This window comes from Mchenga conophoros, linkage group LG5 (assembly GCF_057382185.1).
Source record: "Mchenga conophoros isolate Kocher_MC1m ecotype Shallow Benthic linkage group LG5, M_conophoros_male_GT1.1, whole genome shotgun sequence".
NCBI classification, from domain to species: Eukaryota; Metazoa; Chordata; class Actinopteri; order Cichliformes; family Cichlidae; genus Mchenga; species Mchenga conophoros.
Window position 1 is genome coordinate 1840549 of NC_140530.1, and position 23854 is coordinate 1864402.

General features: G+C 43.7%; 1 protein-coding gene across 1 annotated transcript; it reads right to left on the reverse strand.

Annotated features, from left to right (window-relative positions):
• Nucleotides 1-2840: 2840 nt before the first annotated feature.
• ldlrad2 (low density lipoprotein receptor class A domain containing 2) lies at nucleotides 2841-22932 on the reverse strand. Its single transcript, XM_085275489.1, has 5 exons — nucleotides 22789-22932; nucleotides 17088-17579; nucleotides 5702-5851; nucleotides 5419-5559; nucleotides 2841-4069 (listed from the first exon to the last, which is right to left on the reverse strand). Exons 1-5 carry the CDS (start codon nucleotides 22871-22873, stop codon nucleotides 3789-3791), a joined length of 1149 nt encoding a protein of 382 aa, XP_085131615.1. The 5' UTR covers nucleotides 22874-22932; the 3' UTR covers nucleotides 2841-3788.
• Between the last annotated feature and the right edge of the window lie 922 nt (nucleotides 22933-23854).

Consider the following 23854-nt stretch of genomic DNA (forward strand, 5'->3'; position numbering starts at 1 on the left):
TTTTTGCAAACGGGAGCTTTCTGTATAATATTGGTGACGCTGAGCACGTTTCCAAGGCTACCGTCTGTCGGGCAGTCAGGAATGTTACAGTTGCACTGAAACGTCTCCTGTACTCGTCTGTGGTGTTCCCCGGTCATAGACCCACAAGATTTATCAAAGAGGGATGCCACAAAATTGCAGGTATCAGGATGAACGAAACTTAATTCATGATGTGGTGATACTTGGACTACTACTTAAATTTTACATTTATTTTCACGGTTCCCAGGCGTGATTGGCTGTATAGATGGCACTCACATTCCAATCATTGCTCCTTCAGTAAATGAAGGAGACTATGTGAACAGGAAGTCTTTCCACAGCATTAATGTGCAGGTACATAGTTCCCTGTAGCATTTCAAACTAACAAATTATTTCATTATCGTAATGGATGCTAATTTGTGTTCTCTGCACTGTGAAGATCATATGTGATGCTGCCAACATTATCACAAATGTGGAAGCCAACTGCTCAGCCTCTGTGAGTGGTGGTGGTGGAGGACCCCCACCTGTTTTTCGGGCCTCTGCTTTTTTTCTGTTGGCTATAACGGGTCACATTTGAGCATACAGAGTAAGCAAATATGTACTTGTAATGTGCTCAGATAATTTCAATAAGTGCTTACAGAGGGGAAATTAATGTAGCCTCTAACTGCAATTGATTTACATGGGACAAACAGACCAAGCACTATGGCTCATAATACAATTACACCTCACCTGTTTGGACTATATTTTTATATTTCATTTTTACTTGCTGCCAGGAACGTTTGGGGCCTGTTGGGTTGCACCTGCGCTCAAATCACATCACAAAATCAAATGTATAAAATACAAAATAAAATATAATAAAATAACGTGTTAAATGGGTGGAAATCCCTAGATCAATGTTTAAATTACCACTCACGCATTGACTCTGTCGGCTATGTTTTGCCATGCATGCTCCCTTTCTTTTGCAGCTGAGCCTGTGTTACTTTTTTTCCGCAAAATTTGCATGTTATCGGCATATGCTGCCATCAGAATTTCGGCCTCAAGCGCTGTGAAATACATTGACCGCGCCTTCTTTCCCTCCGTCTCCATGGTGACTCGCTTACTCTGTGCTCCACTAATCAGGGCTTTATGTATCCTCGTCCGCGCGCTTAACTTGGGGTTAAAGCAACTCCGCGTTGACTGAACTAATTGTTATCAGCCTTTCTGAAACCGAATATTCCGAGTTGGACAGTTCGGGGTTACTCAACCCTGCGTATCGTTTTTAACTCTGAGTTTTCTAAACCGGCTTCCTGAAATAGGGCCCAGGTGTCCAAAGAAGACAACAACATAAGAATCCCATTTCCACACCTATCAGCATTTAGGAACCATAGCCAATCTTCAAATTGGTAATCAGGGCTTCCAGGATGATGTGGCCGATGGCTCTCTATCCAGACAATCCTGAACAGACTGCACAGAGCCATTCTCCAGTGTCAGAGGGCTGCTGGAGGCCTGCCGTGACTGCCCTTCACTGTCAGGGGCATTTGCACTGGAACGTTTTGAACGCCATCTTCCTCATTCCCCAGTATAAACAAAACATACGGAGGGAAGAAGTAACCACGAGGGAGGTGAAACGTTGGTCTGCCCAATCAGAAGCTACGCTGCAGGACGCACTCAACAATGTCGACTGGGACATGTTCAGAGCATGCCCCAGTCGACATCAACGAGTTTACGGAAGTAGCAGTATGCTTCGTCAATATGCTAGCGGAGGAGATTATCCCCACTGCGAGAGTCACCACATTCCCGAACCAGAAACCGTGGGTGGACAGATCGATCCGCACTGCAATGAACGCCAGGACCGCCTCCTACAACGTGGGTCTCACCACTGGCGATTTGAGCGGCTCATATGGCATGCAGCGTGCGATGAGAGATACCAAACGCAGGTACTGGGAGCACGTGGAGTCTCTTTTTTTCTTTTCAGACTTCAACCATCCAGACCAATGAAAAGAGACCAAATAGGAGACAATAGCTGAATAAGCTGTTTGGTGCTTTTAAGTTTTTGCTATCATCAATATTCATTTTGCAAAAAGGGCCATAAGGATAATCCATAATACTGGTTATAGAATTCACTGATCCGGTTCATTTTCTCACTGTACAAATTATATATAAAGCAATAAACAGCCCACTTCCTGACAATATTCTCAAAATGTTTTCTAAAAGAGTAGAGGGATACAGTTAGGGGGGGAAATAAATGTAAAACATCCCTGTGTTCAAACAACACTTAAAGGCTTTTGCATCTCTGTGTGTGGAATAAAGCTGTGGAACAGACTGAGTGAAGAACTGAAGCATGACTCAGTTTAAACAGAGGTTCAAAACTATGGTTTTTGCAAAGTGCAGGGAGGAGGAAAGGCTCTGATCTGGTGTTCTCCCCCATTAGTTTCACAACAGGGATGTGTATGTGTGGGTGCACAAGTATGTTTACATAAGTATATATATCTGTAAATGTAAAAGTAGCCTTTTGACGTGTTACTACAGTTATAAAAGCAAATACATGTAACAAATTGTACGGAAGAATTTACAATGGACAGGGAGAAAAGGTGTAGCCTATTAGTTACTAAAGGAGGGAGAAGGGGTGGGATTAAATAAGCTTACACTTCTTCCAGCTGCTTTTTAAACATATTATTTATAATTTCTAATTATTATTGTTTTGTTTTGCTTTTGTTTTTCTTTGTTTGTTTGTCTCCTTTTTCTCTGTTGTTGATGTTGTTATACTATTTTAACATGTTCAAAATAAAGAGACAACACAAATACAAATGCTGTTTCCTTAAAAATGTGGCATCATACACACAGCCTTTTAGAGTTATTAGATTTATTGCCAAGAAGCATTGTTACATCAAAGAACTAACTTAACGAACACAATTTTCCTTATTTGATTCCCAAGAGAAACAGGACTTAGTACTTGCTGATGGTTTTATAGGCCATTCAAGCCTTGTGCAGGTCTACAATTGTGTCCCTGACTTCCTTTATCAGCTATTTGGTCTTACCCTTTGTGGTCGATAGGTCGGAATGAAGGAACTGGTTCTGCAGACAGAAGTGCTTTATACAAATAATGAGTTGAGGTTAGCAGTCTCTGATTGATTAATTCATTGACTGATTAGGATCTGTGTGGTACATGGGCACACAACCAATCTGTGGGAAGCAGTATTCTGGCTGCATTGGACAGGTTCACCACGAATTTCACTTAATGAAATCCAAATCAATTTATAGCGTTTGTTATGTGGTTTTCTGGGTTTTATTAGAGACTGTTCATTTCTTTGGAACTGAGAAACATTACAAATTTATCAGGGGATGGATTAGTTATGTTCCCCCACAGTATGTCAGCATGGAGAGTGAAAAGTGAATTTTTCAAAGGGACAAACAGCTGTTGTCACCAGGTGGGCCACTCCACTGCTGTTTCTTCAGTATATGACCTCAGCATACTTTGTGGACATGTGGTATATTTTCACAGCATGACTAAACAGTTACTTCAAAGACAGAGTGAAAATAGCATGTATATGACTAAACACTGATCACATACTTTCATACTAAATTGCAGATATAAATTCTATCCTGCTTTATCTTCTCATAGTAACATAAACAACACCACCTGTGTGATTACATTTAAAACACATTTAATCGACTCCATCAGATCTGTCCATGCCAGAGTCTCACACATCGTCACACACCACTCAGCCTTCATGATTCATGTCCATGCCATATCTCTGTGTACCAATCGTGACCTGTTGGACAGTCCTGCTGCTTTACACACCTGCTGTAGTAACCACCGCGGTCCCCATCGGTGTGCCACTGGCATGTGTGTGTGGAGTGACTTTTCCCGGTCGGTGCTCCTTATTGCGGATACAGCTGTGAGTGCACAACTGGCATGAGGCACAGGCTGAGTTGCAGCAGGGTAAGAAGCGACAGGCGCTAACTCGCCACATGAAGCAGCCAGGTGACCAGAAGCACCAGCAGAGCACTATGCCACCTGTCACCATGCCCATGATGATGTAGAGAACCAACAGGGACAAAGAGGCAGGGGAGTCTAGAGTTAAAACAAAGTATAGTTATTTGTATCGGAAATGACAGTCATAATTAAATAAACAGCAGCAGTGAAAAAGTACATTCATTTATGTGTGTGGTGGGGAAGCTCCACCTCACAAAAAAACAATAGTCAACAATTCAGTGATACCCAACAGGGTCCATGGACTTGGAAATGTCCTGCCCATTGATCATCCATTCATAAAAAAAGTGTCACGAATCTCAGGATCCGGTGTGGTGTGTTTTTTTTTGCCTTCGCCTCTCCCACCAGGGCAGAGCTGGACCTTGCTCCCCCACCTCTGCACCCACCTTCAACGCACACCTGTTGCTCATTCATGCTAATCCTACTCTGGCTTCTCATTGTGAGTGATTACCTGGCAGACTACTTAAGATGGCAGGCGACTGCTTCCTCGCTGGATCGTTGTACTGAATAGTGTCAGTGTAGCCCAGCCACTTGAGCATCTTTTCCTTGAGATTTCTCAGAGTTTCTCCCTGACGTATTTTCCCCTGTGTACAGGCTTCCCAGATCCCCTGCCTGTGTCCCCTGTCGCTTTGAACTCTGTGGATGTGTGTGAGTGACGGTGAGCGTTTTAGATCAGACTGCTTGAGTGAGTCACGGACGGAGTAAAGAAGAAGTAATGTTGGTGCCTGCCTCAGACCTTTCCCTCAGCCTTGGACTCCCTCGAGCCCTGTGTTTTCTTATCCCATTGTATATATTTATATATCTTCACCTGGTGCAATATCACAAATAAACCCTTCATCTTCTCCCTAAGCTTCTGAGTCCTGCGATTGAGTTCTCTACCAAACAAACGGTGACAAAAAGTCATAAACCACAGATTGCCTGACCATCCATCAGCACTTCAGAGCCTCTCTTTATGTTCCTGCTGCAGAGAGTTCCTTAAAAGTATATCTGAATATGAACAAAGGGCCAAAATATATTTTAAAAAAACCCTCCACTATTTCAACTGAATGGTCACTTTGACTATGATTATGTTGCTCTGTAGATATTTGCTATAACTTACTTCTCCACAATAAATTAAGCACATGAATGAAATTCTGACCACTGAAAGCAAGCAGTCTGCTCCTCTAGATAGAGCTCTGTAGCGCTGGGCAAAGCGAGGCTTTGTAAAAGCTGCAGCATTTAAAGCAATTGTGCCAGAATTGTAACGAGGCTTTCAAACAGTCTGACACCTCCACAGTCACCCCTACTGGCCACATCACATCTGATAATGATCTTCTGGGAAACAATGACTGAAGAAATTTTATTGGACTACTCTTGAGTGCAACTGAATTTTGTTATTTAGCAGCCAACTGACTGCAGGGTGTAAGCACTGTCTTTGCAAGTTTACGTACCTGCTACCGACTCAGGATTGGGAGGACCAATCGGCGCACCACAGTTCATACGTGTCAGGAAGGGCACAGTGGGTGGACTCAGAAAGGGATGAGGAGGGGTTGCTATTGCTGGTGAAGGTTCAGGAGGTAAAATTTGACCTTCTGAAGAAGGACAGATTTGGGTCAGCTATTAAATATTACAAATGGTGTTTCACTGGTAAGCTTTACAATACATTTCTTAAACTGTTTACAGTATTCCAAAATCCTCAAATTTCCTAATTAAGTAAGTATCAGCCTAACTGACCTTTGCAGCCTGTGGTGAGGTTTTCCTCCAGGTCACTTCCATCCCCACAGTTATCAATGCCTTTTTCATCACACACCAAACTCAGAGGGATGCACTTTCCATTCCTGCAAGTGAAGTAAGGCTCATTGCTGCAATCTGATTGATTAAAACCTGAAGGAAGAAGAAGACAACAAAGAAAGTGAAAAAGAGGGATTACTTTGGTAGTGGGTAGACTACTGCCACTGAATACTGACACACACATTCAGTGCATGCAATGGATTTCTACCTTGTACAGAAAATAGGTATGGTAGGTACGGTCAGAGGTGGGAAGTACGAAGTACAAATACTTCCTTACTCTACCTAAGAACATGTATCTGTACTTTACTTGAGAAGTTTATTTCCTGACTGCTTTTTACTTTTACTCCCTGACAGGCTTGTTACTTTTGGTTTGATGGATTTGAGTTGAATGCGTCAAACATCAAACCGATTAGAATTTTGCCAAATTTGTTTGGTTTATGCCACAGCACTAGAACGACTGCAACTGTCTGTAAGCTGTGGTACTTCAGCATCTAGCTAGCCCTACAGAAGAGGAGCCAACATAAAGAGAGTAATACTTTTTAAGTGTGAGGTAATTTCTAACACAGCGTTTCTATCAACTCAACAAACACAAACTGTGTGTGTGCAGTTTGTCTCTCAGGCTACGTTCACACTAGCCTAGATAGATTTGAAAACGGCGTTTTCGTCTGAAAACGCTCCGCGTCCACACTAGCGTTTTCAGTCATTTTCACAGAGTTGTGCGTCCACAGGTGCAAAAGCGAGTAGGAATGAAAGAATTTGAAGTAAAGCTATCTGGAGCATGTACAAACTGATAATAATCTTTTTTAGGGCTGTCAAAATTGAGAGCAATCAAAACAACTGCTGTAATGCACTCCACTATCTTTTTTTAAGTGGTCACATGACTGCATCACATGACTAAAATGTGTCATCGTTTTAGAAAGTCTGCGCTTTCTAGTGTCCACACTGCGCCGGGGCAGCGTTTTCGAGAGCGTTTTCAAAACGCTGCGTTTTTCCCTTGAGGAAAACGCTGTCTCAGTGTGGGAGGCCAAAATGGAGAGAAAATGATGTGTGGACATAGCCTCAGTGTGTTGCAGCTAAAGGTCCAGCTGCCATATTTGACAGGGAGAGAAATGAAAGAGAGCTAACTTCACTCAAAGATCAGAATCAGAACGTCTTTATTGTCATTGTCACAGGTACAACCACATTATAAGTGGTCCCCGATCAGTGCATAAAAAATAAAAATGTGAAAGTATAAATAAAATAATAAAATTCAATAAAATCAATAAATAAAACACTTAAAGTGCTAATAAAAGTAGTATGAGCACACATTCACATACATTCCCACATACATGCTTCAGTCAGCGCATAGATCAATTCAAGAGTGGCGTGATGGACATTTTTTAGTAGCAGCAGCTTTTTTAAGACGGTGGGTATTGTGTAGATCTTCCAGTGTGGGGAGAGGGCAGCTAGTGATCCTTTGGGTGGTGTTAATGATCCTTTGGAGTGCTTTTCTCTGAGCCACGGTGCAGCTAGTGTACCAGATGCATATGCAATAGGTCTGTGTCTGTTGGTGGCTCTGTAGAAGGACACCAGCAGTCTCTGTGAGCCAGTGCTGAGGCTCAGGGCTGAGGATGTGTGATGGCCAACTCTCACTCTCTGTCTACAGCCTGAGAGGAAGCTGTTGAGCCACATGCAGGTGCTGTATGGAAGCCCCAGGTCCTGTAGCTTAACCACCAGTTTGTGTGGAAGAATGGTGTTAAAAGCTTAGCAGTAATCCATGAAAAGCATCCACACATAGCTCCAGGTGTGTTACGGCAGCATGGAGTAAACCTTTACTCAAAAAGCATCTCTAGACCCAGCAGTCTTAGCTAATTATAGGCCAATCTCCAACCTTCCTTTCATATCAAACATCCTTGAAAGAGTAGTTGTCAAACAGCTAACAGATCATCTGCAGAGGTTTATTTGAAGAGTTTCAGTCAGGTTTCAGAGCTCATCACAGCACAGAAACAGCTTTAGTGAAGGTTACAAATGATCTTCTTATGGCCTCTGACAGTGGACTCATCTCTGTGCTTGTCCTGCTAGACCTCAGTGCAGCGTTCGATACTGTCGACCATAATATCCTATTAGAGCGATTAGAACATGCTGTAGGTATTACAGGTACTGTGCTGCAGTGGTTTGTATCATATCTATCTAATAGACTCCAGTTTGTGCATGTAAATGGAGAGTCCTCTTCACACACTGAGGTTAATTATGGAGTTCCACAGGGTTCAGTGCTAGGACCAATTCTGTTTACATTATACATGCTTCCCTTAGGCAGTATCATTAGAAGACATAGCATACATTTACACTGCTATGCTGATGACACCCAGCTCTATCTGTCCATGAAGCCAGATAACACAGTTAAACTGCAGGAATGTCTTAAAGACATAAAGACCTGGATGGCCGCTAACTTTCTGCTTCTTAATTCAGATTAAACTGAGGTTATTGTACTCGGCCCTGAAAAGCTTAGAAATATGGTATCTAACCAGATTCTTACTCTGGATGGCATTACCTTGGCCTCCAGTAACGCTGTGAGGAACCTTGGAGTCATTTTTGACCAGGATATGTCCTTCAACGCACATATTAAACAAATATGTAAGACTGCTTTCTTCCATTTGTGCAACATCTCTAAAGTTAGAAATATCCTGTCTCAGAGTGACGCTGAAAAACTAGTTCATGCATTTATTACTTCCAGGCTGGACGACTGTAATTCATTATTATCAGGAAGTCCAAAAACTCCCTGAAAAGCCTTCAGCTGATCCAAAATGCTGCAGCAAGAGTCCTGACAGGGACTAGAAAGAGAGAGCAGATTTCTCCTGTTTTGGCTTCCTGTTAAATCCAGAATTCAAAATCCTGCTGCTCACATACAAGGTCTTAAATAATCAGGCCCCATCTTATCTCAATGACCTTGTAGTACCATATCAGCCTATTAGAGCACTTCGCTCTCGCTCTGCAGGCCTACTTGTTGTTCCTAGAGTATTTAAAAGTAGAATGGGAGGCAGAGCCTTCAGTTTTCAGGCCCCTCTTCTGTGGAACCAGCTTCCAGTTTGGATTCAGGAGACAGACACTATCTCTACTTTCAAGATCAGGCTTCAAACTTTCCTTTTTGCTAAAGCATATAGTTAGGGCTGGACCAGGTGACCCTGAATCCTCCCTTAGTTATGCTGCAATAGACGTAGGCTGCCGGGGATTCCCATGATGCATTGAGTTTTTCCTTTCCAGTCACCTTTCTCACTCACTATGTATTAACAGACCTCTCTGCATTGAATCATATCTGTTATTAACCTCTGTCTCTCTTCCACAGCATGTCTTTATCCTGTCTTCCTTCTCTCACCCCAACCAATCACAGCAGATGGCCCCGCCCCTCTCTGAGCCTGGTTCTGCCGGAGGTTTCTTCCTGTCAAAGGGAGTTTTTCCTTCCCACTGTTGCCAAAGTGCTGCTCATAGGGGGTCATATGATTGTTGGGTTATTCTCTCTATGTATTATTGTAGGGTCTACCTTACAGTATAAAGTGCCTTGTGGCGACTGTTGTTGTGATTTGGCGCTGTGTAAATAAAATTGAATTGAATTCCTGATGTTCAAAGATATCCCAGTTAGTCCTGTCAAAACAGTCCTGCAGCTGCTGAGAGGCATCCTCTGGCCATATGGTAATGTCTTTCTCCATGGCCAAAGACTAAGACAGAAGGACAGGAGAGGAAGAAGAGAGCTTGGATTTAAAGGGAAGGATGCTCAGTATTGCTTGATAGACTGGGAATTTAAAGCTTCCATGTAGGTCCTCGTGTTTTTAATCAGATATTAAGTCTATGTGACATTATGTTTTATCACATTGAGAAACATGCTGCAAAACAAACTGAGTCAAACTAAGTGTGTTATTCAAAGGCTGCATTAAAATCCTCTGCAGGATAAACAGGTTAGTTAGTTGTAGTGTGATGGGTTTAAAGTAAAGAACAGTGTGTGACTGATACACTATGGCTGTAGTTTCATGGTCAGAGTAAGGTTACATCAAGTGTAGCAGCGATTCATGTGAATTTTGCTGATGATGCTAAGATTCACTGACTGAATTCCACCAGTCAGTAAATTGATTTCCACATTGATTTAAGTCGTGTACATCCACAAAGAGTGGATCAATGACCAGGTTTCCCATGGTCACTGATCATGACTCAAGGATCATTGATCAGTGGTTGTTGTCAAAGGAGCTTTCAAAGAAAAGCGTCTGGACTTCTTTAAGTTGCTTGAAGACGTTTCACCTCTCATCCGAGAAGCTTCTTCAGTTCTAAGGTCAAATGGTGGGGAGTCCCAGATATAAACCTAGTGGGAGTGACCCCCCACAGAGGGACAAAAGGACCCCTGATGATCCTCTAATCGCCTGAGCCAAGGTGTGAAACTGGGTGTGGGTCCCAATCAGCCAGAGTTTCGGGTGAGTTCATTGTGAAACCTGGCCCCACCTTATCATGCGAATTCCTGAGGTCAGATGGCCCAGGATGTGAGTGGGCGTTAAGGCGTCTGGGAAGGATCTCAAAACTGGATTATAGATGGCAGAGAGTTGGTGTCGTAAACCCCCGCCTCTGTTCAAAGATGGTCGCTCACAGTGGACATAGATGCTTCTTTCACTCCTCTTTCAAACCATCTGTCCTCTCTGTCCAAAATGTGAACATTGTCATCCTCGAAAGAGTGACCTTTGACCTTTAGATGCAGATGGAAAGTGCAAACTTCACAAGTGCATGGCACAACATAGAGAAGCCACCTCCACAGGACAAGACTCAGCTGTCCATCTGCATCTAAAGGGCCATCTGATCTCAGGAATTTGCATGATACACATCGGACTACAAACACGCACATTACCAACTCCGGAAGACGATCAAAGCAGCCAAACGTGAGTACAGGGACAGGGTGGAGCAACAGTTTGACAACCCTCGGAGTATGTGGCAGGGACTAAACACGATCGCAGACTTTAGAGGGAAAACCAGCACACCGCAGACCACGGCCTCTCTGTGTGAGGATCTAAACGTATTCTACGCTAGATTCGACACAGTGAACACCATGAGACCGGACAGTGTGCGCACCGCAGATGACGTCAGTGCGCACACTGTGTCTGAGGAGGATGTGCGGAAGTGCTTCAGGAAGGTGAACGCACGCAAAGCTACTGGTCCGGACGGGATTCCCGGCCGCGTCCTCAGGTCATGCGCGGCTCAGCTGGCTGGAGTGTTCACGCACATCTTCAACCTTTCCCTCTCTCTGTCTGTAGTCCCAGCCTGCTTCAAAATGGCCACCATCGTCCCTGTACCCAAATCCTCCACCATCTCCTCATTGAACGACTGCCGACCTGTAGCCCTGACCCCCATCGTAAGCAAATGCTTCGAGAAGCTGGTCAGGGACTTCATCTGCTCTGCACTACCCGACTCACTGGACCCTCTACAGTTTGCATACCGCCACAACAGGTCCACTGATGATGCCATAGCCCTGACACTACACACTGCCCTGTCACACCTGGAGAAGAGAGACACGTATGTGAGAATGCTGTTTGTAGATTACAGCTCAGCATTCAATACCATCGTTCCCTCGAAGCTGGACAGGAAATTGCAGGATCTAGGACTGAGCAGCTCCCTCTGCAGCTGGATCCTTAGCTTCCTGTCTGACAGACGCCAGGTGGTCAGACTGGGCAGCATCACCTCATCCCCCGTCACACTGAACACTGGTGCTCCACAGGGGTGTGTACTGAGCCCTCCTCTATACTCACTCTACACCTACGACTGCACAGCCACTAACAGCTCCAACATCATTGTGAAGTTTGCGGACGACACTACAGTGGTGGGTCTTATCACCAACGGTGATGAGACGGCTTACAGGGAGGAGGTCAGCGCCCTGACCCACTGGTGTCAAGACAACCATCTCACCCTCAACGTCGCAAAGACAAAGGAGTTGATAGTGGACTTCCGGAGGTGCAGAGAAGTACACACCCCCATCACCATCAACGGCGCTGCTGTGGAGAGAGTGAGCAGCTTCCGGTTCCTTGGAGTACATCTGGCTGAGGATCTTACGTGGTCAGTACACACAAACAAAACAGTGAAGAAGGCGCAGCAGCGCCTCTTCTTTCTCAGGAGACTGACAAGATTCGGCATGAGCCCCCGCATCCTCAGGACCTTCTATCACTGTGCCATTGAGAGCATCCTCACTGGATGCATCACCACCTGGTATGGCAACAGCACCGCCTACAACTGCAAAGCTCTCCAGCGAGTAGTGCGGTGCTCTGAACGGATAATTGGAGGTGAGCTTCCCTCCCTCCAAGACATCTACAGGAAGCGGTGCCTGAGGAAAGCGGGGAGGATCATCAAGGACTCCAGTCACCCCAGCCATAAACTGTTCAGACTGCTTCCATCAGGAAGGAGGTTCTGCAGCATCCGGTCCCGTACCAGCAGACTGAGAGACAGCTTCTTCCATCAGGCCATCAGACTGCTGAACACGTCATAGACACCTCAGCTTCACTACTGGAACTTCAACATTATGCACTCCATACTGTACAGTAATGCCACTGTTTTGCACATGTCTACACTCTGTATATTTTATATATTTTATTTATTGTTTACTCTATTTAATTTGTAAAATATGTGTACACACACACACACACACACACACACACGTAGAAAAATATTTAGTATACACATCCAGAAATGCATATACTATTATATATTGTACATATATTTATTAGTTTCAGATGTAGCCATTCTTGTATTTTGCTTGTTTACATTATTGTATTTTGCACAACTCTGTTGCTTGTGAAGCTCGCACACAAGAATTTCACTCACATGTGCTGTACCAATGTACCTGCACATGTGATGTGACAATAAAAGTGATTTGATTTGATTTGATTTGATAAGGTGGGGCCAGGTTTCACAATGAACACACCCGAAACTCTGGCTGATTGGGACCCACACCCAGTTTCACACCTTGGCTCAGGCGATTAGAGGATCATCAGGGGTCCTTTTGTCCCACTGTGGGGGGAAACTCCAACTAGGTTTATATCTGGGACTCTCCACCATTTGACCTTAGAACTGAAGAAGCTTCTCGGATGAGAGGTGAAACGTCTTCAAGCAACTTAAAGAAGTCCAGACGCTTTTCTTTGCAAGCTCCTTTGACTATGATGACCTGGATGACTGAGAACCTTCACAGACATCAGTGGTTGTTGATATATAGTCATGAGAATTTGCATATTAATGATCAGTGTTCCTTCAGTGGTACTGGTTTCAGTCATTATGCAAATGTCCTGTTTATAAGGTTGAAACCTGCAGTCAGGTGAGACTGAAGAAGTCACCTGATGATGAGCAAACATTTCTCCCACTGAAAATGCTACGTCCAGATGAACAGAATAAACTTTTTGGGATTTACTCACCTGGATAATAAAGACATCAATAAATTTAAACCCTCTTTTGAGGATGTTTCTATTTTTGTGAAACTGAAACCCCCCCAAAACAAAACAGAAAATGTGTACAGTCAGAGGTTAAAGTGGATTCAGCGGGTGTGGAACCCTATAATTGGTCTTAGTGGCTCAGTGTGGGGAAAATAATCATAACTCTCAATAATTTCTACTAAGAGCTGCAGTAGATTTTCTTAGTGTACAGGCTGTGATCAGCTGACCTGCTGCTCTTTGTGGATGTACACAACTTAAATCAACCAGATGTGAGCAGATGTTTCCTGAGTTGTCCTGGCTGATTTCCATCCTCCACACTGACAGCACACTGTTTATGCTGTCTGTTTTTCTAGGTGGTATAAAGTTGATATGATGGTGGAATTCAGTCAATGAATCTCAGCATCATCATCTAAATTCACATGTTTCTCTGCTCCACCTGGTGTAACCTTACTCTGACCATGAAACCACAGCCACAGTGTATCACTCACACACTGCTCTTTACGTTTAGGAAGTCACTTGGATGATGACAAAACGTTTCTCCCACTGAAAACATGCAGATGAACTTATTAAGCCACGTGCACAAAAGTATACAGATGATTTGTTTTTAAATATAAATCTACGTGTCTGCTGCATGACACAAAACTAATGTTAGACACAAAACTTTTTCAAACTTCAAACCATACCGAAGACGTTCTTTTACCACAAACAGCACCAATGTACACTGAGCAAAATAATCTGTTTTCACATCTCTACTCAGTGTTATGTGGAAACTGAAAGACACAATAAACACCTGAACAAGCGACAACAAACTCAGCTTGACAAGAAATCAAAGTGTTGTCTCCTGAAGAAAGATGCCCTGTGTTCTGGTTCTGGTCCATTTTATAATGGAAGATGTGGTAAGGACAAGAATGAATATATCTACCAAATTTGAAGAAATTACTTTCTGGCCTTCCTGAGGTATGGCAAACAGAAATCTGCAAATGTAAAGCCTCCACGTATTGCTGACACAGAGTCACAAAGTCTAGCTGCAGATACAGTGAGGCGGGATAATGAATTGATCCCTTGCTGCTACCTCAAAGGGAGATATCAAATAAATATCCCCAAAGAAACAAAACAGCACTTATATAAAAGGCCTGAGTGGAAAACTTGGCAAACCCTAAAAAACGTTGGTCTATTTCCAGTGATCTGCCAACAACTAATATTAAAACAAAAGACTTCTCATTGCTTTTACAACTACTCTGAATACAATCTACATCACTGTTTAAGAATTTAAATATGAACTTTTGCACTATTCAGCAGTGTGCACTGGGGGGAATACTTCTGATGCCCTGTTGAATTTGTAAGTTTTAAACAGAAATGACCAGTCTCTCTCTTTTCTTTCACCAAATATCAGCCCACAGACTGGCTGTGCCCATACATTACAATGGCACATACATAGGAACAAATCAGTAAATCAATTACAGCTACTCCTGATCTCAGCTCTTCATGTCTAGAAATCACACCTGCTGTGTCCCCTCTGTCCCCTTCTGGCCGCCTGCGCCTCAATTTTATTCCACAACCTAGACATCCGCATTACTCACACTCTCATAACACACACATATAGGGGCTTGGGGGTGGGGGACGGTCTGTGTATTGAACCTCACCTCTGGTGCTGGTGGCCGCCTCTTGATTTTAAATGCTTGTAGACATTGAGGGTTCTCGAGAGGGGCCGTGCTGACACCTGCTGTTCTTTGCCAGCAGCACCATGCCCTCCCGTGTTTTAAATGCACTTGGGAACAGCACGCAGCAACACTACACATGAGTGGGAGGAGGGAGGTATGGGGTCTTCACACCCCCCCGTTCTCTGTTAGCCATTGGGACGCAGAGGCTGGGAGGAGGAGTTGGCCGTCCAATTGGGGTCTGTGATGCAGGGCCTCCCGGCTGCTGCAGAGCCGGGAGCGGTATGCTTGTCTCCACCTCAGGGGAAAGGGTTACATCTCCTGGGTCTAGGTGGTGTCCAGGGCTGGGCGCTCATGTATGTACCGGCTCACTCCTGGTGGCCGCTTGGCGGGTCCTGGTGCCCATGGCTTGGTCGGGCCTCTTCCGGGGATTGGGGGGCCCTCCGGCCTCTGGGCCTACGGCTCGGTTCACTCTGGCACAGCTGGCTGCCGGCAGAGCCCGCGGGCACGCCACTGCAGCTCCCTCTGGCTTCTGCTCTGTGGCTGCTGGGAGTTCTCTCGTCTGGGGCTCTCCTCAAATCTTCTCAGGAGGGTGGCATGGTTGCCCTTAAAGTGGACCTCCTTGGGCTCTCGCACTCTGGAGCCTCTGGATGTCTGGGGCCTGGATCTCCTCCATGCATGCTTCATGCCCTGGGGGACAGGGCTATGGCTCCCTACACCCTCTAGCAGATCATTACATGGAGAAACCTTTTGAAAACAAGCGCACTGATCCACACGGGTGTTCAGACAAGCTACACTTTTCTTGGCTGCTACCTCAAAGCACACTGTGTGCTGTCAGTCCTGCGTGCTGCACAAAAACATTTAATATTTAGTATTTACTGTTATTTACACTTATTATGTTGCTCTCTTTTTTTTGCTTGTTTTCTCTTTTTTTCTTTTTTTTTCTCTCAACAGGTGATCTGGGAGATTTTTTTTCTTTTTAAGTTTACTTTCTCACTGTCCCTCTTCCCCTCTGTTTTTCTGTTCCTTCATCTCTCTTTCTTCCTTTCCTATCCCCCAGCCATGTCTGTCCCATCTGTAACAACTGAAAATAAAATAAAATAAATAATAACAACAAGGGTTGATCAAATGGACTAAAACGGCAAGGCCGTGATGATCCACTTGGAAAAGTAAATCCATTGGGTGCCTTTGTTGGCTTTCAGATATCAATTCTGATGGCTAAGGAACCAAACCGGACAGGCAAAAAAAAAGAAATCACACCTGCTCACAGAACCGATTTTCTCCATTCCAACCTCAGCACTACTATGGGTAAAATCAAAGAGCTGTCAGTGACAACCCTGCAGACCTGCACAAGTTGCAGGAGTGACCTAGCCAGTCTCCAGACCTCAGTCCTGTAGGAAATCTGTGGACAGAGCTCCCGTTTTGAGTTGCCAAGTTGCAGCAACGACACCTAAAGGATTTAGAGAGTTTCTGCAAGGAGTAGTAGGCCAAAAGCCCCCAGCGCTACTTCTCAAATTAAATTAACACTGACTTTAAATGATGCAGCATCTGTCTATCCTGTTAAATCTCCAGTGACATTTTGTATCTGCAAAATAAAATGTTACATTAAAATACAAGACGTGTTATTCCAGTTTCTTATAAGCTTCTTCTGTCATCGCTGTGGGTTTTCGCTTTTAACTTCAGCTGACCTTCAAGTAATGTGGATTGCACAACACTGGTCACTATATTCTTCATTTCCAGTTAATACTTGTACAGCTGCTGTTATTGTGTATATATTTATTTATATTTAGATTTCTTCATACATTCTTATATAGTTCTATATTGTGTATTTTGTTGTACAGTTATTTTATTTTCAACTTTAATTTATATATTTTATCTCATTCTTTCCCAGTTAAATTTACCCTTCATTCTAATTTGTGTTGTACAGTTATTTCATTTTTAACCTTAATTTATATTTTATTCCTTCCTAGTTAAATTTACCCTTTTTAATTTTTCATATTTATTTCCTATCTTATTCATAGCCTTTTCCTTTTTTGTTTTCTTTAGGTCACGAGCAGTTGTCCAAGCATTTCACTACATATCGTACTGTGTATGACTGTGTACGTGACAAATAAAATTTGAATTTGAATTTGAAGTAAAACAAAGCAGAACTTTCCTAAAGTATGTGTTTGATTAAAGGTCTCCTGTTTCTTAGCTAAAGACTGACTTTCAAACACATTTTCATAACCTTTACCGTGTTTTTCTTACCCAGTCTGAAGGAGGTGAAGTCCCCCACAAAGTCAACTCGAGGCTGAGTCCCCCTGGTCACCAGCCTCAGGGTCAGGTAGTTTCCTGTGGACAGCACTGGTCGGGGTGGGCTCTTCCCACAAAGAGGAGGCCCCAAGAGAGGCGAGGTTGTGTCCCGACCATCATAGAACTGAACGTAAGAGCCGGCATGACACGGATCTTCTGAGTTTTCACCAGAGGTAGACTGCGATCTGGGGCTGAGAGGGGCAGAACCGTGGGGGGACAGAGACTCTGGCAAGACAGGCGCAGGACTCAGGGGGGCCACTCTAAGCAAGCTGTAAACCAGGAAGAAGCGGAAATGGAACTGGACCTTGTCTTTGGGAGAGCTGGCCTGCATTGTCAGGTGGCAATCAGTCCCCATGATCACAAAGTAGTACTTCTTGGATTCCTGGTGTGAGTTGATGATCATACCGTCACCTTGGATTGTCTGGCCACAGAAATCTACCACATTCACTGACAGGGAAGAAAAAAAACAAGAGACTAACTTCCCACATATTACACAGTCAAAGCAAGGTTGTTACAGATTTTTTTAAAAGGTTACTTTGATCAATTTCTCTTTATTAAAAATGGGCTAACCTGAACACACTCTGTGTTTTTGAGTTGTGTTGCTTTTGGGGTTTTTTTTTTCACAGTATTTTAAAGTATTTCGAACCATTATGGTTGTTTGAGTTTATGTTGCCTTCCTTTCATTTTAAAGCTATTGTCGTGTAACGTCAGCCAACAAATTTCAGCTTGCTGAATATTTTCGCGTTCCCATTCTCTGTAAACTGTGCAACTCTGACTTCATTGTTTAATGTTCTTACAAACCAAAAGAATTCAGTAGTGTCTTTTTAAAAAAAAATGAAACTAACGTTTGCACATCAGCACAGATATGGATTTGCAAACGAGATGAAGGCTTCCACCTGAATACCATTTTGTTCACAATTACCAACCCAAGATACCAGCTTTTTGGTTTACACTTGACTAAAATTTGAATTCCTTCTTCTTTTCTGTTTTTTTTTCTTCCTTATTGGGTCTATGCAGAGTATCTCTGGTGCTACCATGTTTTTCAGTCATCTCTGGCTAGCTCTGGGATGTTTTTATCAATCTTCAACTCAAAATGTGCGCACAAAATGTGTGCTAACCAGTCTGGTGTTACATTAACCCTTTCACACACAGTGCTCACTACAGTAGACAGGTATTTATAGGTGGTTTTCTTGTATTTGTGTCAGTGTTGATGGTATACTTGCACATAAATCACTACACACTGATGTGTCACTCCATACCCTGCCACCCACTGGTCAGCCAGTGTACTTGTAAAAAAAACTCTTTGAAAAGTAAATTAAAAAAAAATTAAGCTCAAAAATCTTTTTTCAAATCCTGATTGATGGTGTCATAATTCATGCAGGACAGGTTTAAATGGTGGTTCTAGGTAGAAGTTGTCGTGACTTTTTTCCTTTTGATCCCATACACCCAAAAATTCAATATTTGCTAAATAAGCCCATTCAAACAAAAGTCATGAAAAATAACATAATGTGGTTTTAATTTAACAGAGTTACAGAATTATTAAAATGCCAAGGAGGTCAAAACAACACCCTTGGCAGAAAAATAGCTGGCTGACAAGGAACAGGACCATTTTAGCCTGATAGGTCAGAGTTAGTTAAACCACATCTGAAGAGCAGATCCTCGGAGGACACACATATCATAACATTGTAGACCTGGTCTGCTAAATCTACCGTGGGACCAACGTCTAAGACGCAGCTTATCTAAAAGCAGGCTCCGGCAGCCTCCACACTGTCACCCATGGCCCCTTCCCTCTGGGCCACAGGCCAAATAATGAGGAAATTTATGACCACCCCTGAAGTTTATTAGCTTTGTTTCCATGGCAACTTGAATGTCCTAGGGCACATGAGCCCCTGTTGGTGGGAAACAGCTCATCCCCTCCACATGGCCTAAGTAAATACAAGACCTGGAGAGGATAACATCCAATGCACGGGTGACCAGAAGGTACAGAGGCCTCACTAAAGAATTTTGCAGGTTGAAAATTCAATTCATCTCTCAAAAATGTATTGTAAATTAAGTCTATTTGTTGAGCTGACAGACGAGGGGTTATTCACAATGCTCACAGGTTATATTTAGATTTGATTTGATAACCTTTGTAGTTTAGTAATTGTTTTTTTTCTTGGGCAGCTTTCATGAGTTCCTAGAGGTTAAAAAAGGTCATTTGACCCATTCTTATATAGTCCTTTTCTACTCTCCCAGAGCACTCAGTGTTTTAGACAACATGCACTTTTTCTCTCTACGTAATATTCACACACACTCATACACTGATGGATGCTTTGGAGAGCAACTTAGGGTTAGTAATTTGCTCAAGGATATTTGGCCTGCAGACTGGAGCAACCAACAACCAGTCAACAGTGCTTGTCCAGTGCCTAAGCTGTACAAGCACTCAAGAACACATACAAACAACAGAAATACACTCACTGGCCACTTTGTTAGCGACACTATTTAATTAAATTGAAAGCCTTTATTGTCATTATACATAGTATAAGAAGATTAGAAACAGCTCTAGAAAAGTGCATGGGTACCTTAGCACATTATAAAGACTATACAATAATTTAACTATACACTTAATATAAATATAAATACACAGTACAGTACTGGATGACAGAGACAGACAGGCAGAGAACTGATTACTTTTTGTGCAAGCACCCTTAGGATGTGTAGCCGCTGCTGGGCCATCTTGACTAGCGCCGTGGTGTTAGTTGACCAGGAGAGGTCTGCAGAGATGTGGACGCCAAGGAATTTGAAGGACTCCACTCGCTCTACACTTTCTCCGTTGATGTGCAGGGGGGCAGAGGCAGTTCTGTTCCACCTGAAGTGCAGGATGAGTTCCTTGGTCTTGGTGACGTTAAGTGTCAGGTTGTTTGATGCACACCATTTTCCCAGTTTCAGGACTGAGAGTGTGAGGGGAAGAGAGGTGAGGGCCGAGCTTCTCCGGCTGGGGTCTGTTGACCAAGAAGTCCTTTATCCAAGAGCAGGTGGGTGGTGGTTTGGGGACACCCGGATGTAGAAGGCATCCCACTGTGTGTGTTCAAAATCTCCCATTCCACCAAATCTGAATATTTTCTATTAGACTGAATTCTGGTGAGTGTGGAGGCACTCTGAGTTCAGTGAATCTTCAACCAGGACCATCACCTGTGGTGGAACCAGCTCCCAGTGTCAGTTCAGGAAGCAGGCACCAAAGCATCAGCATCAAACTTTTGTTTTTCATGCTGCAAGCTTGGGTCTTCGACAATGTTGTTGATGTTGTTCCTGTAATCTGCTGGAGCCATTCGCCTTGCTTGGGAGTCACTGCACCAAGCGCTCCGATTGCCACCACTGCTACCTTCATCCTCCACATCTTCTAGAGCCCTTGGTATTTCTCCAGCTTCTCGTGTTACTACTTCCTGATGTTGCCGTCATTCAGTATTGCTACATCTATCACTACGGCCGTCTTCTTCAGTTGGTCCACCACCACTATGTCTGGTTGGTTAGCCACCACCATTTTGTCCGGGGTGGTTGTAGCTCAGGTGGTAGAGCAGGTCAGCTACTAACTGGAAGGTTAGTGGTTCCCATGTTGCTCTCTGAGTGTGAATGTTAGATAGGGAGCACTTAACAACTTAGCTTGCGTGATTGGGTGAATGAACGAGTTGTATAGAGTGCTCAGAGTAGAAAAGTCCTGTATAAGAACCAATTCTTCTGTATCTGGAAGTCCCACAGGATCTTAGCTCGGTCATTCTCCATCACGCTACTGGTCATGTCCCACTTTGACCTTTTAAATTTCTCCCACAATTAAAATATTTGGTCTCATATGGTGTGAGCATAAGTAAGACAAACCCTTAGGTATAACAACATCAGCCATCACATCTCCTTACTTTAGAGGTCTGGTCTAGGTTTGCTCTTGAATTTGGCTCCCATCTGTATATTTCATGTACAATAATTAATTTATTAAGACACAGAACACATTTACAAGCAAATACATGTTAGCAGCCTAGCTTAATTGTTTCTAGTGATGAAGGACTCTGGAGTGTACATCATACATGTTTATCTCACTACCGACTAGGGATGGGTATCGTTTAGGTTTTATCTGATACCGGTGCCAAATCGGTACTTTTGAAACGGTGCCGGTGCTTAAAGAATGGAGAACACAAAATTGGTCCAAAAACCTCTCATGTTCAGCTGTTTTTTTGTAAAAAGATAACAATGTTAGCCTTTTCTGCAGCTATGGGGCATATATGGTATCACTCTTGGCTGGAAGCAGTGCTTAAACAATGGAAAAAACACCAACTTTGTCCAAAAACCTCTCATGTTTAACTGTTTTCCACTTTTTCTTTGGTCATTTTAGCCTTTTTGGCCAGGGTGAAGGGAGTATCTGCCATCAAACAAGAAGACAGCCGCATGTAGCTATGATGATGTTTGCTAGTTCACCTTACATGCATTAATGTAATAACGTGGTTAGCCTACTCAACGTAAATTACACACGAACAACATTAAGCTCCTCACGCAGAGAAGAACGGCTGCTGCTGCATCATCATCGTCATCATTTCTGCTACACTGGCAGGGCTAGGGGCCAGGACTCTCCTCTTCGTGTTTTTGGGGGATGTTGCTAACTCCGGGTCCGATAACAGGCACCACACCTGCAGTAGATGTGCTCGGTGTGAGGTCTCGCAGCAAGCTATCAAATACGGCGCATTTCTCGGCTTTTAAAAAAACGCTATGCGTCGCCAGGTGTTTCATCAGATTCGAGGTGTTACCTCCTTTGACAGTATCACAGTATCAGCTTAAAGCACTTGTTGCTGCTGAGTTTGCATCTTTTGCTGTGAAGTACAGCCAGACTTTCGCCTTGGGCATTTTTAATCTGTAGCTCTGCTCTAAAAGAACGTACGTACCTGGACCCGCCTACTATCCTCGGAAACGTAAAATGATTGGCTAGAAGTGTATCACAGCTCAGGAAAAAAAAGCACCGAAATGTGCGCTGCTTTTCGGTCTGGTTACTACCGTTTATGTCAGAACCGGTGCCATCATGGCACCGGATAACGGTACCCATCCCTCCTACCGACTTATATATATTATAAATATATTATCTCCCCCTTCTAGTAATGCAACTTCTGCATGCGGGACGTTTCAGGCTTTGGACAGGCAAACTGTGAAATGGACACGGTGGACTGTGACACTTGTTTGTGATTACAAGCCGAATTTTGTTGGGCACTGTCTTCATAGACCTTTAGTTCAACAGAAGTTATGTAGAAGGCAAAACGTGTGTGATATACAGGGTCAGTGTTCCTGAGCCTAGTCAGTGATTTCTACTTTATGGACAGCAGTACAGCCTGAGCACACACTGAAGCACTAGAACGTCTCAGCCTCTCATGTTTTTGAAGTAATTAGTAGAAATACTAACAAATAAACTTGGCCTGGTTTATTTGAAATGTGTTGCTGGTGTCTTTGGAAAAACCTTGTTAACACACTCACAGAGATTTTAAAAATGATTGCATGTCTTTGTTTTGTTACTTTGACTCTCACATATTTAGCGCAATCAGAGCGTTGTGCACAGAGAAATACAGCACACACACGTGCACCAAGCCTCTTTTAGTTGAGTTTGTGGAGTATTTCACACAGTTGTATCCGGGTGTTAAAAACTTACTGGTGTCGATGGACGAGGTGGAGAGACTCATGAAGCAGCGCAGCAGGAGCAGCAGTGTGAACACCCGCTGATTGCAGCTCTCCATTATCCAAACTGGGATACGAACGTGAAAAGCAGAGGAGGGTTCAGTCAGTTCACAGGTTAACAGAGTCACTTTAACCTAAATTTGTCACATTTGTCCAAAATAGAAAGTGCAGCATGCAAGAGTGTGACTGTCTGTTTAGCGGTGTGCTGCTCTCTTCTGTTACTTTGTTATTCGAGTTGAACCTTATCCTCTCGTGTCCAGTCATCTCCTTGACAACACCCAACCAATCAGCCTTCAAGTTAGGGAAGGGGCGCGCGCGCGCACACACACACACACACACACACACACACACACACACACACACACACACACACACACACACACACACACACACACACAGTCTTTGTTCAAAATAAAGGTCCACTCACTTGATGTAAACTTCATTTGGTTAGCTGAACTCTCCTTCTTCCTTGGGTGCTTTTAGCTGCTTCTCTGGTTTAAGGCTAAGTCAGTACAGTTATGTGCTTAACCAAATCTTACATCATTAGATACACGTTAGATACACTGCTGTAGAAACATTTAATCACAAATCATGTGTTTCACAAGAAAACACACTGGAACAGTAATTATATCCAGTTGTAAATGGGCTGGTCCTTATGTAGTGCTCTTTACAACTCAACAACTTCTTCAACAGGTTTGACCAGCCCACAACCCCCCCACCCTCACCTTCACTACAGAGTCCTCCCCCCACTCTCCTGCCTCCCTCGCTTCCCCCCCTTCCTGACACCATGACACCCCCCTCCTCCAATCCCTCTCTCAGCAGCAAGACATCTCCCCCCCTCCCCTCCTCCCAAACATCTCCCAGTGTCACAGTGGATCAGGTCAGGAGACAACTGAGGAAGCTTCGCCCCAGAAAGGCAGCAGGCCCAGACAAGGTGTGTCCTAGGATGCTAAAGGCGTGTGCTGCTGAACTTGGGGAGCCGCTACAACGAGTCTTCAACCTCAGTCTGCGACTGGGGAGAGTGCCCGCCCTATGGAAGA